This window comes from Diabrotica virgifera, chromosome 4 (assembly GCF_917563875.1).
Source record: "Diabrotica virgifera virgifera chromosome 4, PGI_DIABVI_V3a".
In the NCBI taxonomy this organism is placed as follows: domain Eukaryota; kingdom Metazoa; phylum Arthropoda; class Insecta; order Coleoptera; family Chrysomelidae; genus Diabrotica; species Diabrotica virgifera.
In genome coordinates, this window is record NC_065446.1 from 247,745,438 (window position 1) to 247,768,284 (window position 22,847).

Consider the following 22,847-nt stretch of genomic DNA (forward strand, 5'->3'; position numbering starts at 1 on the left):
TGTAGTATAATACATAATACCGAAGAGGAAGTAGCTCTAAGCGCCGGACTCCACTTGCGATTTGTAGTCGTGAAGATTGAACACATTCTTTCAAATAGAAGTCAATCCATGATTATTTAGTTACAAATGGATTGACTTGTATTTGAAACAATGTGTTCAATCTTCCTGATTACAAATCGCAAGTGGAGTGCGGTGCTAATAACACCAAAATATTCCATATGAAGGTACACAGACATTGAAAAATTCCTGGAATATCCCCGAAAACACGTTTCCTGAACATCCCAGGAAAATCCTGTGTCAGCATTTTAAACATTACTTGAATGTCTTATTGGAACATTCCATGAATGTCCACGAATGTTCTTTGGACATTCAAAATATATTTTGTAGACATTCCCTGGATATACCAGAAATACAGTGATGAGCGCTCTAATAACCTGCAAAATAGCACAAAAGATGGAAAACGTATTAAGTAGTGAGATAAAAAGAAATGAAACTAGTCGAGCTGGGAAATTTAGCGATATTAACTTATACATTTAGATTGTATTGATTGTGTACCACCTTCAGACGTATCAGACGAGTTTGGAAACTACCACTGTCACAGTGACAGTTTTAGTTGACATACTCCTCTGATATGTGTAAAGGTGGGAAACAATCAATATAAAATAAAATTTAAAGGTTAATTTCGCTAAATTTCCCAGCTCGACTAGTTTCATTTCTTTTTATCTCACAACTAAATATGTTGCCCGTCTTTTGTGCTATTTTGCCGGTTATTAGGGCACTCATCACTGTACATCCTTGCTGATGTGACAATACCTCCTATCTGTTTTTTCATGAGTTTTGTAGGAGAGATGGAAAAACATGTTTTAAGGTCACCTCCTGTGTTCATATGTAAGTTTTGACTTGTTTTGTAGTTCATAGATAGTTTAATTTACTACAAAACAAGTCAAAAAATATCATATGAAAACAGGAGGTGACCCTAAGACAAGTTTTTAGTCTCTCTTACGAAACTCATGAAAAAACAGATAGGATGTATTATTACATCACTGACGATATGTGGCCATACCAATTAATACATCCTTGATAAATATAAACATTTTTATTGAATAAAATCTTTTAATACATTTTTTTAATGCAATTTACTGATATTCCTAAATATTTCAAAAAAATGTGTCACATTTGCTTTGTAAACCTTTCTTTTGCCTTTCGTAGCCACATATTCCGTTTCCTTCCTGGGTTTTTGTAGACCACTTCTCTCAGCTGATTCTAAAAAAAATAAAATAAATGGTAATTTTTCAATCCTTTACAATTAACAATCAGAAGAAATATTTACAGGTAATAATATGCATAAATAATAATATTTTGTATTTTGACAATGACGTCTGATTTGGAAGTCGAAAGATTAATAAAATTATTTTTTAAGTTAAATTGTGGCTTATTTCCCAATTAGAATAGTTAATTACAAAAATGCCTCAAATAACTAGCTTCAGAACAATAAATAATTCGTTTCATACAAACATTCGTCCAAAGTCAATTATACCTGTAGTATTTCCATGAAAAGATTCTTTAAGTGAATTTTGCATAGTTTTCTTTAAAATATCTCTATCAGGCCAGAACACAAATTTTTTTAACCTAAGACACATTATATACAAAGTATTTTTGAAATAAGTTGATACCGGGTAGGGTGAAATACTAAACCTATATCCCAAATCTTTATAATCTAAGTTTAAGCTTAGTTTAGCTAAAGTAAGCAATACTTGATCACTTGGTGACAAAACAGTATTTTGATGGTATTTGATAAATGGTGTAATATACTTTAAAGCTATTTTAAAAACATTGTAATTTGCTAAACCAGTATAATTTTTAGTTTTGGCATCATCATTTTCTATACTTTCACAAGATAAAGCTAATTTCTTAAGCTGATATTTAAAATCCTGTGTTAATGTTAATGACATAAAATGTATTTGTTAATTTTTCCATTGTAATATATGTTTGACTATTTGGCAAAATCTTGTCTTCTACTAAACTAGCTTTTATACCAAATAACTACTATCTACCACTAACTATCCACTGTTTCTAAATCTACTAAAGTAACAGTAATGTATCATTAATGAAAAATGTGTAAAATCATAGACCTACCTAGTATTTGTAGAATATAAGACAGTCCAGTGTCTTATAAATCATTTCAAGAGGAATAAAAAAGCAATTTTTTCTTGTAGGTACCCTTTTCTTTTAATTCTCCTTTGGTACCTTAATTCCCATTTTAGATTTTGGGGAACTCATTTCATTGTGTTTATATACCCCATATTTATTGAAGGAACCCAATCTGGATTGTTATTATCAGTTAAGTCGGCTGGTTTTCCTACAAGATTAGACTGTTAACATCTTCAAAAATCGTTAATGTTCAAATGTTGTAACTTACCAGATATAAGATGATTACAGGGGAATTTCTATTTTGCTAGTAAAATCTTTATATTTTATTGCATTTTACCATTGTTGTTGTCTCTCAGATGATAACTATAACTTATTTAGTTAAATTGGTTCAGTTTTGTGCTTAGAATGTAGCACTGATGGTAAGTGGTAAAAGCTAACTTTATCACGATTACTTTGCATTTCACACTTCAAAACACAACACCAATGAGGCATATTATCTTTCTAAATTAATACTTCCAGAGAAAATGTTAAATTAATCTTTGTACAACAACTAAAATGATCTAAAACCATAAGAACCTGATAGAATAATATTCAATGTTTGCCTTCCAGTAGCCATATTGATTTAATTTTGACAGCATCTTGGAACGGCCTATTAAAGCTGTAAGTTTCCGTCTGTCTTCTAATGATAATATTTTAAACTCATTTCTAAGGCGAGTGGTTCTAACTTCAGTATAATCTGGTCGTATGTGATATTTTTTAAAATAAATATATCTTAAAAATTTATTTTGAATTTTTTCCAATGTATCTAATGCAGTTTGATACTCACCAAACCAAATATGAGCTCCAAATTCTAATTTTGCCCTTACTAAAGTATAGTATAAAATTTTAAGAGTTGCTATATTTCTAAAATTAAAGGTTTGTCTAATTATAAACCCTAGTAATCGGTTTGCAGACTTCGTGATATTATTTACAGTCGGAAAAATGAAAGAATACCCATGAACGAACATATAAAACACGCTGTATTTTCCTGTCACCGTGTCACAAAGAAAATTGTCCAGTGCAAGCACATGTAACAATAATTATTACATGTACTTGCACTGTACAGCGCGTATATATACAGCGCTATATAAAATACAGCGTGTTTTATATGTTCGTTCATGGGTATTCTTTCATTTTTCCTACTGTATGTGGCCAGCGAAAGATAATAAATTATTATAGGTGATGCCTAAATCTTTTACCTCTGTACAACGCAGTAAAGTTTCTTCATTAATTTTATATTCAAATATAATAGGATCTTTTAAACGTTTTACGGTAAATATACAGCATTTTTTCACATTAAAGTATAACTTGTTGCAATAGCTCCATTCAAGTAAATTATTTAGATCTTTTTGTAATAATACAGAGTCTCTAACAGTTTGTATGCGTTTGTAGAGTTTTAAATCGTCAGCAAATAGAAGACATTCTGAATGTTTCAAAACTGATGGTAAGTCATTAATAAAAAGTACAAATAAAAGAGGCCCCAGATTAGAACCTTGTGGCACTCCCGAATTAGCTTCAAATTTACCTGAGGTATTTCCATTGTGTTTAACTATAAAAGATCTGTTTTGCAAATAATTTTTTATTAATTCGATAAAATTCTTTGATAAACCAAACTTATTTAATTTTGATAATAACACGTCATGGTCAACCGTATCAAATGCTTTACGAAAGTCTGTATATACAGTATCTAATTGGGACTTTGATTCTAAAGTTTCATATGCTCGATTCATGTAAATAAATAAGTTTGAACTAATAGATTTACTGGCTACAAAACCATGTTGCTGCGATACTAAAAACTTTTCGACATAATGATATAGACTAGAATAAATAATTTGTTCGAATAGTTTAGCTGGTGCACACATTATCGATATCGGTCTATAATTTTCTACATTCATTTTATTACCTGCTTTGAATATAGGAGTTACAATACCAGTTTTCCATATTACAGGATAGCTATTAGAGGAAACTATTAAATTAAATATATGAAGCAATGGTTTTTCTAACCATTCACCACATGCTTTAAGAATATACGGCGGAATCCCATCAGTCCCAGCTGCTTTCTTAGGTTTTATCTTTTTTACTCCGTTGTTGTACTCAGCATCGGTTATGAATTTTATTACAAAGTTGTCACTATGTACAGTATTTTCAGGAAAATTGAGATTATATGAGGCTTTAATTGATGAATACACAGATGAAAAGAAGTCTGCAAATGCATCTACAGTCTTTTCCTCTGTTATTTGTTCCCCTTTAAATGTGTAATTGCTGAAACTTGAGATATCTTTTTTCTTACTATTCACATGATTCCAAAAATAATTAATATCTGTAGATAAATTATTTTCAATATTACTTATATACTTACGTTCCTCTAACTTAATCAATTTATTGACCCTACTCCTTAATTCCTTATATTTATCTACATAGTAATTGGAAACAAGCTTTAATTTTTTATATCTATCTTTTTCTTTTAATAAATCTCTAATTTCTTTAGTAAACCAGACCGGATATTTTTTTAAATTTACATATTTACAAAATTTCGGTACACAATCGTCTATTAACTTGTTCCATATATTATAAAATGCATCTAACGCTACATTCACATCTGACTGTTCCCTAATCACATTATCCCAGTTTGCATCTCTAATACTTACACTTAACCTAAGAAAGTCACATTTTTTATAATTGTACTGAATTTCTGTTAAATGCTGATTACTTAGTTTTGGCTTTGATTTAGTTTTAATTACAATATCCAGGGCAGGATGGTATAAATCTTCTTTAACAAATGGGAGACAATCTCTACTGACTGTACAATTATTCCAGTTACTATCCGAGCTAATTACCAAATCTAATGTCCTACCTTGCAAATTTTTAATATTATTATAGAGTTTAAATCCATTGTAATCAAGAAAGTCTTGTAATTTTTCAAAAATGTCATTAGAGATGTTATTGTCAATATGTATACCAGTTACACTGGGTATATTAAAATCCCCAAAAAGGTATATATTTTCTTCATCCATTATATGAGATTGTAAACATTCAAATGCGGTCTCATACACATTACCCCCGCTTCCCGAAGGTATATATATAGAACAAAAGGTGTACTTGCAACTATTGACCTTAAACTTAACTATAACAGCTTCAAATAAAGTGTTATATTTTATTACATTTAAAATTTTATAATTTTTTCTAAGTGCAATAAAAACTCCACCACCTGTGGATTTTCCTGTCAACTGAAGGTTCCGGTCTGATCTTATTAAGTTAAAAATTGAAGTGTCTACTACTTCACCATCCATTACTCTATCCTGTAGCCATGTTTCGACAGCAATAATAACATCATAGTTGTCATTCAAGCAACTACTGAAAAAATCGCTTAATTTAGTGTTCAGTCCTCGGCAGTTTTGATAATATATATCAAGGGTGGCTTATGCCAGCTTTTTCTGCCTCTACCTCTAATTTATTGAAATTGGCTTTCACGTTGGTGACTGTGTTTCCCACAATGTCTAATGTCTATATCATCCGCCTATGCTAGTAGTAATTTTGGTCCATTTACTGTCATTAGTACTGTTCTTACTACTTTCTCCTTTCAACATATATATATGCAGCAGTAACTGAAAGGATTAAAACTATTTTATTCATTGGTAGAAGGTTTGGTAAAAAGATGTTTGTTAAACTATCTTGTATAAATCTATTTATAGTTAAATTATTTGTTTTTCCAATTCTTCCATAGGTTGTTCTCTCAAAGTACTCTCCTACGGTAAAGATTTATTAAAATGTTTTTCAAAAACGAACTTAAAACTAGGGTGAAGCTCTTTTTTGGGAGGAATCAGGAATGTTACATGCAAACATCATCTGACAAAAATCAAATCTGAATGTGTCTTCACATAATCAAATTATGGAAAATGCTTTAAATGATACCATTGACGACGAACTATATCTGACTATCAAAGGGAGTAACATAAAAAATAACATTGTATAATGTTCTTACAAATGTTTCATTTATCTTCTATTCATAAAGTTATTGTATTAGTAATAATACTATAAATAATAAGAGTTTTAAAATTAAAACAATCTTTAATGATTAATAATATTGTATGTAATACGTATTGTTTCAAATATACAAAAACGTTTTTTGGACCTATCTTGAACCATTTGACCTATTGGAATTGATAAGTACCTATTTTTTAGAACGACACTGCTTCGTTAGGTTAGGCATTAACGTCCAGAAATATTCTCACCACTGCATTTGAAAGCAGCTACATCTAATACCTATTTTGCGTCAAATTATTCGTTATCAGACAAGGGATCGGTATTAGCTGAGGAGTTCGAATAAGATGGTGAGAGACTTTCGACTTTGAAATTCAGTTGTTCATCTTCTAAAGTAAACTCCATTTCCGTCTCGTTGAGTGCAGGTGGGCTGAGGAGGTCCACTGGAGAGAGAGGATTATTAGAAGAGTCGGTCGCACTGGAATGATAATGAAGAGCATCTGTAGCGATCGCCAGTCCATAAAATTGAAGTTCACGGTCCAAGCAATCCATCAATTTCCGTTTTACCCCAAATCTAGCATATTGAGGTATTCGTTTCAGTGGATCTACCAAAGATAGCAGGAATAATCTATCAGAATCATTTTCTACGTCTCCTTCTCGTTCTTGTCTCGTTTGAACGTTGTTTTCTGCAGCGATAACTAATTTTTCACCAGCGGGAACGGGATCTAGTTTCTTTCTTTTTGAAGCAGGCTTCGTTGATTTTTGTGGTGGTGATCTTCCATTTGGAGACGTCGTCTCCAAATTTTGATCGTCGTCAGTCTTTGATGAGTTGGTGAAAGGTTGGGTTACAACAGATTTTTCCAAAAATGATAACCGATTAAAGTAAACATAAACTGGCCGTTTTCTTTGACCACCTTGAGACTTAATTTTTTTCTGCGTTCTCAACTCTCTTGCGAAACTATCTCGAAGGCTTTTCCAACGGCGATGAAGTTGTAATCCTGTAACAAGGATAAAGCATTAAAATATATATAAACGTAGAAATGCACATTTTATTTGTATTTCACTTGATGATTTCAAAAGTTATGTAATGCCCCATAAGAGGGATAAGAAGCGGAATTAGATGATATAGACTTGAGAATCATAATATATAATTTATATTACAACCAAACTGCCAATATTAAACTGGTTTACCAGAAGTTGTGTTTTCCTGATATTTTTTGTAAAAATATGTTGTTTATTTTTTCAATTCTTTCACCCTGTATATATTAATTTTTCAGAAAGGTAATCCCGGCGTTGAAAAGACCGTAAAAATATTTTTTTAATAAATGCATAACGTATCTTCACATGTAGGTACCTATGTGCGGCAGATTCGTGCAAATAATAATATAAGAATTATTGTGCATTTAGTGGTAAAAGCATATAATTTGGACCACACATACTACACATACACAGATTCAAATTTAGATATGAGGCCATCTCAGATTTTGTCTTTTACACAAATGGCGGGCATTCAAAATGAATCTGCTGCACATAGGTACATGTGAAGATAAGTTGTGCATTTATTACATGGTACCTAATTAACATAACTAAAAATAACTATTACCTTTTTGAAAAATCAATTACATATACAGGGTAAAACAATTGAAAAAAAAACAACATATTTTTACATAAAAAATCAGGAAAAATACAACTTCTGCTAAACTGATTCTTCCGGTTCAGGAGCTCGATATTATTCGTCAAAAAATGAACCCATAACCTATGTACCAAATTTGGTTGAAATCTGACGTCTCGTTCAAAAGTTATCGTGCTACACAAATTTTGTCACATACCTATGTATAGTCGCCATTTTGAGTGGCCACCATTTTTGTAAAAGGAACAAAAACTGAGATGGTCTCATATCTAAATTTGAACCTTTATATGTGTAGTATAATATGTGGTCCAAATTATATGCTTCTACCATTAAATGCACAATAATTCTTATAATATTTGCACGAATCTGCCGCACATAGGAACATGTGAAGATACGTTGTAAATAACATAAGATGCCCACGTTTTGGGCAACACTAATTACATGTACTTGCGCAGGCCAATTTTTTGTGTGACACGGTGACAGGAAAATACAGCGTGTTTTATATGTTCGTTCATGGGTATTCTTTCATTTTTCCTACTGTAAGTATATTTAAAGTATCTTTGTATTAAAGTTGTCAGTATGTATGAGAAATTTTGTAACCTGTCAAAGCAAAAGGGATGTAGCTCAGTGGTAGAGCGTGTGACCGGAGATCAAGAGGTCCCGGGTTCAAATCCCGTATGATTCATATTTTTTAAATATTTTTGGAATCGTTTTAATAAAAAATTTTTAAAAGTGGTAGGTAAAGATAGTTAGTTTAATATTTAAATAAAATACAATATGATTCATATTTTTTAAATATTTTTGGAATCGTTTTAATAAAAATTTTTTAAAAGTGGTAGGTAAAGATAGTTAGTTTAATATTTAAATAAAATACAAATAACCTGTTAAGTATATTAATTTCGTTGAAATCATAATAATAGAAGTATAACTTCTTACGTGCGTACAAAGTACACACACATTCTTTTTTTATTTAAAAAAAGTATATTCATTCTTAATTGTTTATTTAAAATAATTGATGCAGAATATAGGTAGTAGTATTGTTCGCCTTATATAAACATGGCAATAATGAAAAGTCACATTCTAATGTGTTGACAGTTCTCTTACGTCAAAAATTTTGACCTACGTAATATCGCTTTTGTAGTAAAAATACTATATCAAAAATTATTAAAAGGCTATAGGGCTTTTCATTCACAGTCATTTGTTTCGAGCTTCTGTCATGTGTCAGATAATATTAATATATCTACGTCATACGTTATTGGTACTTTACAATGATACAAACCAAAGACGTATGACGTAGATATATTAATATTGTGACACATGACAGAAGCTCGAAACAAATGACAATCGATGAAAAGCCCTATTGGTAAATGCATACTTATAGCCCAGCAAATGACCGTTTTGGAATGTAATTTTCAGTGTCACGGCGAATTTGTTTGAAATTTTGGATTTACGTTCTACTTAAAATCCAAGTGAAAGTTGGACTTGTGCCGTTGTTTGCTTTTACTTGGGGGGTGAAAGTCACCCCTTCTTGGGGTGAAAAACATACGTTTAAAATAAGTCCGGAAATGGATGAATTTACTAATTCTAAGCAACTTTTTGTTTTATAGAGTTTTTTATCTAAGTCAACAGTTTTCGAGTTAATTGTGAGTGAAAATGTTTAATTTTCAACAAAAATCCACATATTCAGGCGGTTTTAAGAAGTAAGTCAAACTCAAAAAGTAAGTAATTTGTCGAAAAAAATATTCTTAGCAAAAAAGTAGCTTATAAAATAACAAAAAAAAAATGGTGTAATCAGTAAGTCTATAAACGCAGTAAAACAAAAGTTGTAGCTCATGCAAAATACGTTCTTATTCGTCATATTCCAAATCGAATATTTCAACGTAAAATAACTAAAAAAAAAATGAAACACTTTTCGGGGAAAACTCATGAAAACTTTTTAAAGCATTTAAAAAAGATTTATTTGTATTTTCATAAAAGTTTCTAGCATCAAAACTAACCGAGTTACTTTCAAATTAAAGTTGGTCCCTTTTTTTTGATGAAAAAATCGTGAAAATCTCGCCCTATTTAGCATCCCAAATGAAATTAATCATTACTGTTTTAACATTTACTTTATATTTACTTAATATATAATCTGTAAGTTATGGTACAATTTTTTTTAATTTCGAAAAAAAAAATGCCTTTTGTTCAAGATAAGTTAAAAATGTAAAATAATGTAAGTTCTGCTTTAATTATTATGTTTTGGATTTATTTTGTTTTTGTGTAAGACAACAATTGGTTAAGATATGGCTGTTCAAAGTTTGGATAAACGCGTGATTAGTGACTCGTTTAAGCCTTTTAAACTACACCCCTTTCAAAAATAAGCACTTTAAAACTGTTAAACTTACAAATCATATAAAAAATATACAAGTAAATTAAATTGTAAAGCAGTAACGATTTATTACATTTCTGATGCTAAATAGGGGGATATTTTCACGATTTTGTTTACAAAAAAAAAATGGGCCAACTTTATTTTGAGCGTAACTCGCTTAGTTTTAATGGGAGACACTTTTATAAAAAAATGAACATAAAGTCTTTTTTAAACACTTATATGTAATAGGTTTTCCTCGAAAAGTGTTTTATTTTTTGGTTATTTCACGTTGAAATATTCGATTTGGAATTTGACGAATAAGAACGTATTTTTCATGAGCTACAACTTGGCTTTTAGTGCGCCTATAGACTTCATGAATACATCTTTTTTTTTGTTTTTTTTTATAAGCTACATTTTTGCTAGGAATATTTTTTTCGATAAAATACTTACTTTTTGAGTTATTTGCGAAAAACAGGCTGAAGACGTGGTTTTTTGTTGAAAAATAAAAATTTTTACTCGCAAATAACTCAAAAAGTATTCGATTAAAAACTTGAGTAAAAAAAAACGCTGTAGAACTCTGTATATTTTATATGGAAAAATCGAATGTTTTTCACCCCCGAGAAGGAGTGACTTTCACCATCAAGTAAAATCGACCAACGCAACGGCACAAGTCCAACTTTGAAGTGAAGGGTAAGTAGAATTTTATTCCAAATTTTCATGCAATCCGGTGATGACACTGAAAATTATACGGTATCGCAGTATTTCACGCTTATTTACTGGACTATTATAAAAATATAATATTATATAATATACCTTATTTATTACAAAAAATGTTACTTTTTATTTTAATATCTGTTTATTTCATATTACTCAAAATGTTCACAGATTATGTGAACGATCGCAATTTCTGCACCCCTCGAAATTTAGTGTGGGTTCCGCGGCACCCGCTGTGACCACGCCTATGGATTGTACGATAAAATTTAATCACTGAATAAATTGTAATGTTATACTTACCGAATTCTCTTTTCTCGGTAAGTGTTGCGTCTTTCTTTGGAATAAATATATTTACAATTTCTTCCCAAGACCTCTTCTTTATTTCTTTATCTGTGTAGTCATTATCGTCAATATCCCATATACAAGGACGCTGTTGAACAGCTTCAATAAGCTGTTTCACATCAATTGTAAACTCCATGTCCATCGTTGTGTACGTTTCGTACTACCATGTGTAATAGACTGGTTAGAAAAAGAAAACGGTTTTGGGTAGCGCCACGCGTCACCGCTGGGTAGCAGGTAGTCGACAGTCGCCGAAGGTCGAATCTCGTCGCGGTCGCGGCAGGCGTCAGCTGTTCGTGATTGGTTCGCTCGACCCAAGTAGCGCTAGAGAGGAATCCTCGTGGCTCGTCCGTTACAGCTCTTTATAATACTCTTTATATATTAGTATACAGGGTAAGTGGAGAAAAACGCACCAAACTTTTAAGTGAAAAATAACTCATAATAATATTATGTTGTTATTCGGTTTTCTTTTTGAGGAAAGCAGACTAAGATAGAAGATAGGGTATATGAAACTAATCGTAAACGGAAAAAAGTGGTTTTGCGACGAGCAAAAGAACGAATTGGTAGATCAGGGCCGGACTGGCTCATAAAAAAGGCGCCAACCTAATCTCTAAACAAAGGAGCCAGACCTCCTATAGAGGTCCTAATCGTTGGTCTTGTTCAGTATTCTTTATTCTTTATTTATGTATTATTAATATATTCTAGAAGTTTGGCCGACTTAGAATGATTAGTTTAGGAAAAAATGGAGTGAACACAAATAACGAATTTTTGTAGTTTGGGAAAAAATACCCTTTTCTTCAAATTAAAAAGATTAGCATCAGAGATACGAAAAAATTGTTTAAAAGTATATCAAATTGTAGCTTGTTAATTCCCAAGAATTTGGTTTGCGAAAATTTTTTTACAGCAAAAGTTGAGTGAGATATTGACAATTAAAACTTGTACTAACATGCAAACACTACTTTTACCAACCCTTTCACAGTCACCCTATTTTGAAACTGAGAGTTTCAAAATGATTTAATATTAATAGCCTTGTATCTCTTGTCAAAACCTACAAAATGGTTTTTGTCAGAACTTTCTAAGGTAAAAAATAACAAAAGTTAGGTACAATTTTAAAAACTAATACATATGAGGGGGTCTAGATTCAAAACCGGACATTTCCACATTATGTTATTCTGAGTATACTAAAAAACAATTTACAACTTTACTTTTCCCTATCTCAAATTGAAGGAAAAGTCCACTTTTGCATCTGAACCAATTCTTTCACACTGAATTACTACTAGGAACTGTTTAATATTGCTCTTTATCAAATTGTTAATATATGGACCTTTAATCACAGATTACAGAGGTGTATGGTGTATTCAACTAATGTTGACCAAAAAGTGGAAATGTCCGGTTTTGCATCTAGACCCCTCATATATTGTTTTAGGAAAAAAATGGAGAAATCCAATTGGAAGCATAGTAATGTAAGTTAGCGTGGATTTTTTTGTATTCTGTACGTTAGAAACATATTTATTATACTCGACTCATGGAACATGGAACCATAGAACAGGCAGGTACTGTGTTGCATATTATTGTACGGAACTTCTAAAGAGTGTAAATTGAAAAAAGGTGAAGCCTTTGGTTGTTCCCATGGTAATTGCAGTAATAGTACTGCAATAATAAAAAATGCCGAAAAAGATGGTGACAGAAGCGACACGAATGGCGAAAACGAAGTTTGAAATTTAATAATGTATATAGGTAATATGTGAGACTTGATTTATAAATGTTATATTTATGATTAGTGTGACCAACTCCAATTCAGTCGAATCCGGGACAAGGCTGAAAAAAATACCTGAAATCCGGGACTTTTCAATGAAAATCGGGCCATTTTTTTCAGAAGACTATAATTAAAGCAAAGAAACGAAAATAAGTCCACCGTTTTAGTTTTAGTAGAACTATAATACCACGATATAAAATGCATGCGTTTTGGATGTGGTATTAGTATTACACTCTAGAAATTGTCCACTTCTTTTCGTCCCACCAATTCAATTTGATGTGAATTCTTAGAACAATAACTTATTAAAAATTTCAAAATGGAATTTTACCAAAACTTTGAAAATTCGGATGGCCCGGAAGCCTTGTCCGGGACGCCGGGACACGACTTCGCAATTCGGGCCATGTCCCGGATTTTTCGGGCTAGTTGGTCACACTATTTATGATATACAAATATTTGTATATGAAATTGTATTATTATAATTATTGTAAATATACAGTGCGCTGGAATAAGTGTTACCCCCACCTTATTAACTTATTTATTTTTAGCATATAAGAAAAACGCTCGGACAGGTCGATTTTTAAAATAATCATAGTATATCATAGCATCAACGTTTCGAACTTTACGCGATCCCTCTTCAGGTGACAGGCATAACTTTGATTTTTTTAAATAGAAAAGTACATCATGTGACACGTCATTGAAAAGCTTTTGAAATACTGATTACCAAATGCATAATACTTTAATCCTATTTGAGAGCGTAAGCGCAAAAATTCGGTCGAATTCTTTTTAAACGCATTAATTTTTTTCGAATCCCAAGAAAAGTAATAGGTATTTTTGAAAAGTTTAAACGCAGAATTAAAGATTACATTATTACGGCGGGCTGAAAATCCCTTAGAATATACAAAAAGTTTCTTTTAAATTATATATTTGAAATTAAAAATCAGACGAAATTGTCTCTTTTTTTTTCACCCCTGTGACTTATTAAAATAAACATTATAGAAGTCTTCAGGGACTTTTGACCCTCGATAATACTGTCATTCTGCGTTTAAATTTTTCAAAAATACTTATTAGTTTTCTCAGGATTCGAAAAAAATGACATTTAAAAATAATTCGACCGAAATTTTGCACCTACTCTCTCAAAAAGGATTAAAGTATTATACATTTTTGTAATCAGTATTTCAAAAGGTTTTAAATGAGGTGTCACATGATGTACTTTCCTATTTAAAAAAATCAAAGTTATGCCTGTGACCCGAAGAGGGATCGCGTAAAGTTCGAAACATTGTTGCTATAATATACTAAGATTATTTTAAAAATCGATCTATCCGAGCGTTTTGCTTATTTGCTGAAAATAAATACCTAAGTTAATAAGGGGGGTAACACGTATTCCAGTGCACTGTATATTAAAGAGTTGTATTAATTTTATGTTTCGATTATCACCCCAAATTTTGTTATCTTAAGATTTTTTTGTATATTTTGGCAGTGGGGGCTACTTTTAACCCATAAAAATTAATTTTAAAAGGGTTGAAATACTCAGAAATTATATTAAGAATATCAAACTATTATTATCTACCTAAATTTTATACTCCTTAAGCTTTTTTTTATAAATTTGAGCAATTAGGGGTAGTTTTAACCCTTAAAAATGAATTTTTAAAGAGTTGGAATAGTCAACAATTATACTTAATTAGAGTATCAGACAATCATTATTATTTCATCTGACCTAAATTTCCCTCTTTTTAAGAATGAAGGTTTTATTTATGTAGGCCTGGATAAAACTAAAAAAAATTCAGATACTTAACTGGATTTGTCACAGCCCCAACAGGGTATTTTCTACTTATTTCCCTGGTGTATATATGCATTTTAATTATTAACCCAATAAAATAAGAAGAGTTATCGTTTTTTAAAGTTAAATCTACACTCATTGGCACAAAATTCCGCCACCCAAAATTTTTGATTAAGTTTGACAATCTATAACTTTATTATTTGTACTCCGATTTTCAAGATTCTTGCATCAGTTTGTAGGTGCATGTATTGACGTCGTTTGTTATTATTCCGGTAACAAAATTTTTTTCTAAGATGGCATTATACGGGGGTGAATGGAAGCGTTGTTTTTTCTCCTAACTTTAAAAAGTTCTGTGGAAAAATTCGAGGACTAATTTTATTTCATACTCCTTTTGTATTATCCTGGAGGTATTACTAAGGTTTTGTTTTTTGAATTATCCGAATATCTCTTTTTTTGTAAGAGCTGTAAATAAAAACACTGCTTTGAAAGTTTATTTAATTAAAAATATCAAACGCACTAAAATTAACAAAACAAAACAACATTAACAACAAAACAAAACAATTCAATAGCGGGTATGTCCACCTCTTGCAGCAACGACTGCTCGCAATCTGTTTGACATCGAATATAGATGACGTGTTCAGGGGCTTAACAGAGGGCCCCGCAGCGTGAAGCTTGCGGGGGGGCCCCAATCGCTTAAGGGCCCCATCTTGTCATCTGATATTATGTAAAAATCTGTTATTGTTATATTATTTTTACGTTGTCTGTTTAAATTCAAAAACGTAAAAATTTCTAACTATGTAGACGTATTTACCAAGTGAATCATCTCATAATATCTAGAAACTTTTCCCGAGAAGTGCTTAATTTTTCGGTGATTTTGCGTTGACCCTTTCGATTTGGAATTAGACGAATAAGAACGTATTTTTCATGAGCTACAACTTTGCTTTTTCTCAATTTATATGCTTTACTGATACATCATTTTTTTTGATACATCATCCCTTCCGGCCAGTTCCGGCCTACCGAAATTTTATGGCAGCGACAATATAAATATACTATATAATGCTTTGTACGTGACTATTGAAAGATATTAGAATTACAATTTGACGAATTTAAGAACAATATTTTTAAATCTAAAAATGGGTTTTCTTTCTCTGTGATATAATAATAATAATGGAGTTTATTCGTAGAAAATAAATTATACATATAATAAACTCAGTTCCTCACTGAAGTTGCACGTACAACTTGTGCGTGAGGGTTCAATTTTGATTGTCTTAAACTAAACAACACTAATTAATTTTAAAATTTACAAAAAGGAATCAAATAAAGTTTTTTTTCGTTCATCTGTCTCGAAATTTGGGCTCCTCTTCTCACTAATTCAGTTAATATTACATGTTGTTTTTCGGACCTACGAAAATTTCTCATAAAATTCAAGAAATTCAAGAAATGATTGCAAAACGTTTTCTATGGGACTTCTCTGGTGGGACTTCGTTTTTTATGAGCATTATCATTACTTTTTTAATGTGTTTTATCTATTTTTACAATAATTTTTACAAATTTAACACTTATAAGTGACATTTCAAAAAATTCATTTTTGACATATCTACTTTTAGTATTTCGATACAATATTATCGCCAGTAATTTCATATTGGTTGTTTGCATTGAATATTGAATGTTATTTATGTTTGTGTTGTTTTACGGTTATAGTTGCATCAGTTTGGTACGCATTTATTTAACAATAATTATTGACGACTTTTCTTGTGTAGGTAATCATTGGACAATCTCTCAACAGATAAACGGTAAGATAAGGAAATTATAACACTTACGCTTTAGGGGAGTCAATGTAGAAAAGCTTACATCCTTGTAAATAAAAAATTAATTTTTCCAAATATTTCTCAAATTACCGATAACCAACATAATTTTATTACAATAATTATAATAACTATTTTATTATTAATTTTTTAATTTTACGAAAAGATTCTTTATACAATTCTTATCAGATTCTTTGTACGAGGTATGTCGAAAAATATTAATTTCTCTCTAAGAGTTAAGTACCTTTATAGTTCACAATATTTCAATTGGAATGATATAATTGCATATTTAAACATAGTTTTTAATTGCGAACAACTTTTTATAATGAAATTTTTCAATATTGTAAAATATAAAGGTGGTATAGGTACTATTGAGCGAAATTAATATTTTTTGATATACCTAACTTAACTTAATAACTTTTTTTCATAATATAGATATGTAATAAAAAAGTTTCCCATAGGTTCCAAGCTACGCAAACACAATTTTTTAGAATGGGTCTGTATACGGATAAAGATGAAAAATGTAAGTTGTTATGAACAGTGAATGATAACGCTAACACAAAAAAGTTTTTGTTAAATAAGTCGTATTTAGTAATTGTTTAAAGCGGGAGCAGTCGCGCTCACTTCTGTCACGTAAGCAGTCGCGCGTAGAACAAAATCTAACAATACGAATTTAAAACAAATTTCAATTTTATAATATTTTTGTTTGCTTGTTATGGTAAAAATATCTATTTCTAACAATTTTAAAACTAATTGGTTCCCACCACAGCCATAAATTCTACCAAAAAAAAAATAAAAATTAAATTAAAAAAAATTAAAAAAAACTACAATCTTCTTCGAGGCACTTACAAGTGGAAAGTTATGTTGCAAAATTATTCATTAAGTTATCACGGAAAATGATAAAAAGTTGGATTTTTTCTAACGGCGCGACTGCTCCCGGATTAAAAGGGGCCCCATTTCAAATTCTGCGGGGGGCCCCGATGGAGTTTGTTACGCCACTGGACGTGTTATCGTTGCCTGGGGACCCGGGTTTCCCGTAATAGCCCGATATTCCTCTACCAGGGCCATAACTGTAGCAAATTTTTGGAGGCGTAGGATGACGGCGAATAGCTTTTTTTAATTCATCCCATAAATGCTCAATAGGATTGAGATCTGGGCTGCATGAGGGCTATTATAATCTTATCAATCCAACCTCTATTTTATGAGTCAATCAGTGTTTTTATTTACAAAAAATGGTACAGCTCTTACAAAAAAAAAAAGATATTCGGATAATTCAAAAAACAAAATGTTGGTTCCATTTTTTCACAGAATTTTTTAAAATTAGGAGAAAATACAACGCTTCCTTTCACCCCTGTACAATGACATGCAAGCAAAATTTTTTGTTACCAGAATCATACCAAACGATACCAATGTAATACCTACAAACTGGTGCAAGAATCTTGAAAATCGGAGCACAAAAAATAAAATTATAAATTGTCAAACTTGATCAAAAATTTTGGGTGGCGGAATTTTGTGCCGGTGAGTGTATATTTTCACATTCTTTTGAAACACTAAACCATAATATCTCAGCTTTCTTATCTTGTGTTTTACCATTATGTTGCAATAAAGGTATTAATAATAAATCACCCTGTATAATATGTGTACATATATTTAATATAAATATATATTACCTTTTTATTATCTATAACTTTTTATTTGGTCGAAGAAAAAATAAGTCGTATAATTCTCGTAAAAAGTGTTTTATTGTATCAATATTAATATATCAATACATAATATCAACAAAACAAGAAACAAGTGAGCAAGTTTGGATTTATCAATTAGACACATCTGATTTAAAATCCAAAGAACAGACAGAATTTTTGGACAAATCAAAATTCTTTTTTGTTATTTCCATTTCCCAACATCGTGTCGAAAAAATTACATAAAAAGGGAGTGCCATTAACATCTGCGTCAATTTTTACCCTTGGACCCTTATCTTCCCGTTTTTCACTTCCTATTTTCGCCTTCCCTTGGGGTTGGCTTGGTTCCAAAGCTGTTACTAGGCTCGCTGGGACAGAAAGGGGATGTGCAATGCGCATTCGCAGCATGCTCCGACCTCACCCTTAATTATGGAAGAGTGGATTCCTGTTAGGGTTCGGTCCCTTGTCCCTTACCCCATGTTTTACAATTAATTGTAGGGCTCCGAAGCTCGTATTTCTATCTTTTGCTATCTTTGATAAAAAGCCTTCGGGAACGATGGGATTTGATGGTAATTTTCAAAAAATACAGAAAGAAAAAAAGAAATTTGCTGAATATCTGCCATTAAAAAAATTAACAAAACTTCTTTTTACAACAACACGGATTTGTTCTTAAATTATATGTGCCATTATAATTTATTTAAAAAAAAAACAGTCTGTAAAACTAATATAATACTTATGTACCTACACATTTCTGGATATGAAAATATTAAAGAATACATTACATTACTGTAGGTTTAGAAATGAGACAAATGTGGATAAGAACAAATAGGCAAATATAGGGAAGAATATAATAAAATAAGGAATTAATGTAAGAAAAAAATACGGAAAATTAGACTAAGCTTGGTTAGACGGTAAGATAAAACAAATAGAAAAAGAAAATAAGAACAAATGCATTCAATAAGAACATTGCGAACAGGACCAAACCTTTAAAGGAAAGATAAGAGGCATAAATATACAAATCGAAAAGTATCAGAAAATGATGAAGAGATTAAAGAAATTTGAACTATTTTAAAAAATTATTAACAGAACAAGATAAATGACAACGTGCAAAAAGAACCAATGATGTTAGGAAACCAGTTAGAAAGACCAACAAAAGAGGAAGTTGAGGAAATTAAAAATAGCAGATGTACTGATAAAACGTCAGAATCAGACGATATCAATATGGAGTTTATAAAATATGGTGGAGAATTGAAGAATAATTAAGAGAAAAACTATAACTACAATTTAATAAAAGACAACTATTCTAAAAAATTCTATTTCTATTTACAAAAATGCCACAAGGAAATAGCTTCAGAACAACATTAATAAAAGACATATGGGACGGAGAAAATGTTTTTAACCGATTTTTCATAAATAACTCAAAAACTATAAGTTTTTACAAAAAAGTTATTATTATCAAAATTGAAGCTAATAAAAGATGTAATAAACTCCTTACTATTAATAAAAAAATCTTTTAATGTTAAATAAAAGTGAGTTTTAGGTAATTGAATGTATATTTTTTCGGCGAGTACCCAAATCTAGTATTCAAGCTTAAATAACGGGAAAATGATGCATTTTATAACATATACTTATTAAACATTTGTCAAAGTACTTAGAAATATCTATCAAATGAGCCCCCTAACAAAATTTATGCTCCAAAAATGTTTCAAAATTTATCTTTTAAAAATTTTTCCAAATAATATTATTGTTTTTTTTAATAACTCCGTTAATTTTTACGATATCAGGTTCACCTAAAAAGCATTTGAAAGTTAGTTCCAAGGGTTATTAAACCACGTTGAATTTTATCTTTTAAACTCCTTACTTTTTTTAAAAATAAAAGGTTAAATTGCCCCGGTTACATGGTTCTCGCAGCAAAATTTAAGCTTTAAACGTTTCTATCTCGGTTATTTTTTACCCCACGGAAATAGTAAAACAGGTAGAATATTTGCTATAGAAAAACACAACATGCTATGGAAAGATCAATGTATGCTATGGAAAGATCAATGGAACAATAAATAAAACAAGAGTTAGGTACACAACATGCTTTGGAAAGATCAATGTTACGTTAGGTATTAATCAGAGATAAAATACTAAACATAGAAATAAAAAGAAGAACAGGAGTCGCGGAGGCAGTTGAAAGAATAGCCATGGCTACGGCACCGGCTAAATGGGCTTGGGCTGGACATGTTGCCAGAAATATTCTGGAATAGCGACCAAGACACAATAAGACATATCGAAGCAGAGGACGACCACCGACTAGAAGAACGGATGATATAAAGCACATCACCATTTACTTCAAAACTATATTATAATTATCGTCAGGGGCGTAACAGAGGCCCCCTCATCATGAAGCTTGCGGGGGGCCCCAACATGTCAGGGGCCCCATCTTGTCGTCTAATATAATGTAAAAATGTGTTATTCCTACATTTAGTCCAAGTAATGAAGCTTAAAATAGGGCAAAACCTCGCAAAAATTTGAGAATAAGTAGTGGATAGTCCCAGGATCAAAATCCATATGATGCCAAAAACCTTTTACCATGGAGGTGGTTGCCACTCCATCTCGAGGGTGGAAATTTTTATTATATTTTGACCGCAAGAGTTGGTAAAAACATTCATTGTAAGCAACAAACGTTCTATACATTTTTTTGATAAAAATAATAGTTTTCGATTTATTCGCTATCGAAAGTGTTAGTTTTATATCGAAAAAATCAATGTTTTTAATCAGTTTTCTGCTAATAACTCAAAAAGTTTTCGTTTGATCAAAACAACTTTACCTAACAAAAATGTACCTTTTGAAAAATAAACAAACCAGATTTTTTATTTTCTTTAAGCCTAATAGTAATCGAGCTAAACTTTATTAAATGTTAGCTCTTCTTCGTCAAATGCTAAATATTGCAGTTTCAAAGTCAAAGGACGGGAAAACTATGCATTTTTCGAGGGTAACTTGTTGAAACTAATTTAAAGTATTTAAAACTATGTATCACCAGAAATAAAAAAAATATCTAGCTAAAAAACTTAAGTGACTTATAATGAAAAGAATGTCAGTCCCTATTTTTTTCATCAAAAAAGTGATAGTAAACAACCCCCTAATCACCACCCTAATTAAAATTTGGCATTGACCTGATTTGGTTTTCTTTATTCTAGATTTTGTTTTCTAATAGGTTCTAGAAGTTTGATCGGCTTAGAATGATTAGTTTTTAAAATATGGAGTTAAAAGCAAATAACGAGTTTTTGTAGTTTGGTAAAAAATGCCCTTTTCTTCAGAATAGAAAGATTAGCATCAGAGTTACGAAAAAATATTTCACTATGAAATTGTAGCTTATTTAATTCCTTAGAAATTGGTTTTGCAAAAAATTTTTTACGGCAAAAATTGAGTGAGCTACTGACAATTAAAACTTGTAATATCATGCAAAAATCACCTTTACCAACCTTTTCAATGCCACCTCTTTTTGTTACTGAGAATTTTAAAGAGATTTAATATTAATAGCCTTATAGATCTTGAAAAAACCTACAAAATTCTTTTTTAACGAACTTTCTAAGATAAAAAATAAAAAGTTACGGTTAAAAATCAATATATTTTTTTGAAAAAAAAAAGGAGAAATCCAATTGGAAGCATAATAATGTAAGTTAGCGGTGTTTTCAGTCATTGGCCGTATTTATTCTTCTTTATTTATGTATTATTAATATATTCTAGAAGATTGAATGGCTTAGAATGATTAGTTTTAAAAAAACTGAAGTTTAAAGCGAATAACGAATGTTTGCAATTTGGTAAAAAATGCCGTTTTCTTCAGAATAGAAAGATTAGTATCAGAGATACGAAAAAATGTTTAAATATGAAATTGTAAGTAATTTAATTCCCAAGAACTTGGTTTGATAAAATTTGTTGTGCGGCAAAAATTGAGTGAATCGTAAATGAGTATACCATCGAACAACATGGATTTTTTAGACATAAAACTAACACTTTCGATAGCCAATAAATCAAAAACTATTAATTTTATCAAAAAAAATGTATAGAACATTTTTTGCTTAGAATTAATGTTTTTATTAACTTTTACGGTCAAAATATAATAAAAAATTTCCACCCCCGAGATGGGGTGGCAACCACCCCCATGGTAAAAGCGCCTGTCGGCATCATATAGATTTTGATCCAAGGACTATCCACTACTTATTCTCAAATTTTCAAGCAAATTGATAAATTCTGTAAAAATTGCGAGGTGAAAAGCTTTGGTTTCTGGAATAATTATTTTACGCATAAATATGTTTTAATAAAATAATAAAATTGTAGGTTCAATACAATTATTAAATTTGTATATTTGCTGCTAGTAGTGCACGAAGAAAGTTGTTCATCGCATAGAATAATACTATGTAATAATGTAATCATTTATAAAATTTTTGTCCTATTTTATTCTAAAGATGAAATAATAATTGTAAGTTGTCATAAACGTGCATGATTACACTAATAGCCCAGTAAATGACCGTTTTGGAGTGTAATTTAGTTTCGGAGGGGGTTCAAAAAAGTAAAACGACTAAAATACATAAAATAACCTTTATATTCATAATAAAAATTTGAAATATGTTAATATCTTAACTT

At 30.7% G+C, this 22,847-nt stretch overlaps 1 protein-coding gene across 1 annotated transcript; it reads right to left on the minus strand.

Moving 5' to 3' along the window:
• Window positions 1–6,238: 6,238 nt before the first annotated feature.
• On the minus strand, window positions 6,239–11,480 carry LOC114334191 (uncharacterized). The gene is made up of 2 exons (XM_028284229.2): window positions 11,163–11,480; window positions 6,239–7,169 (listed from the first exon to the last, which is right to left on the minus strand). Exons 1-2 carry the CDS (start codon window positions 11,344–11,346, stop codon window positions 6,469–6,471), a joined length of 885 nt encoding a protein of 294 aa, XP_028140030.2. The 5' UTR covers window positions 11,347–11,480; the 3' UTR covers window positions 6,239–6,468.
• Window positions 11,481–22,847: the final 11,367 nt, after the last annotated feature.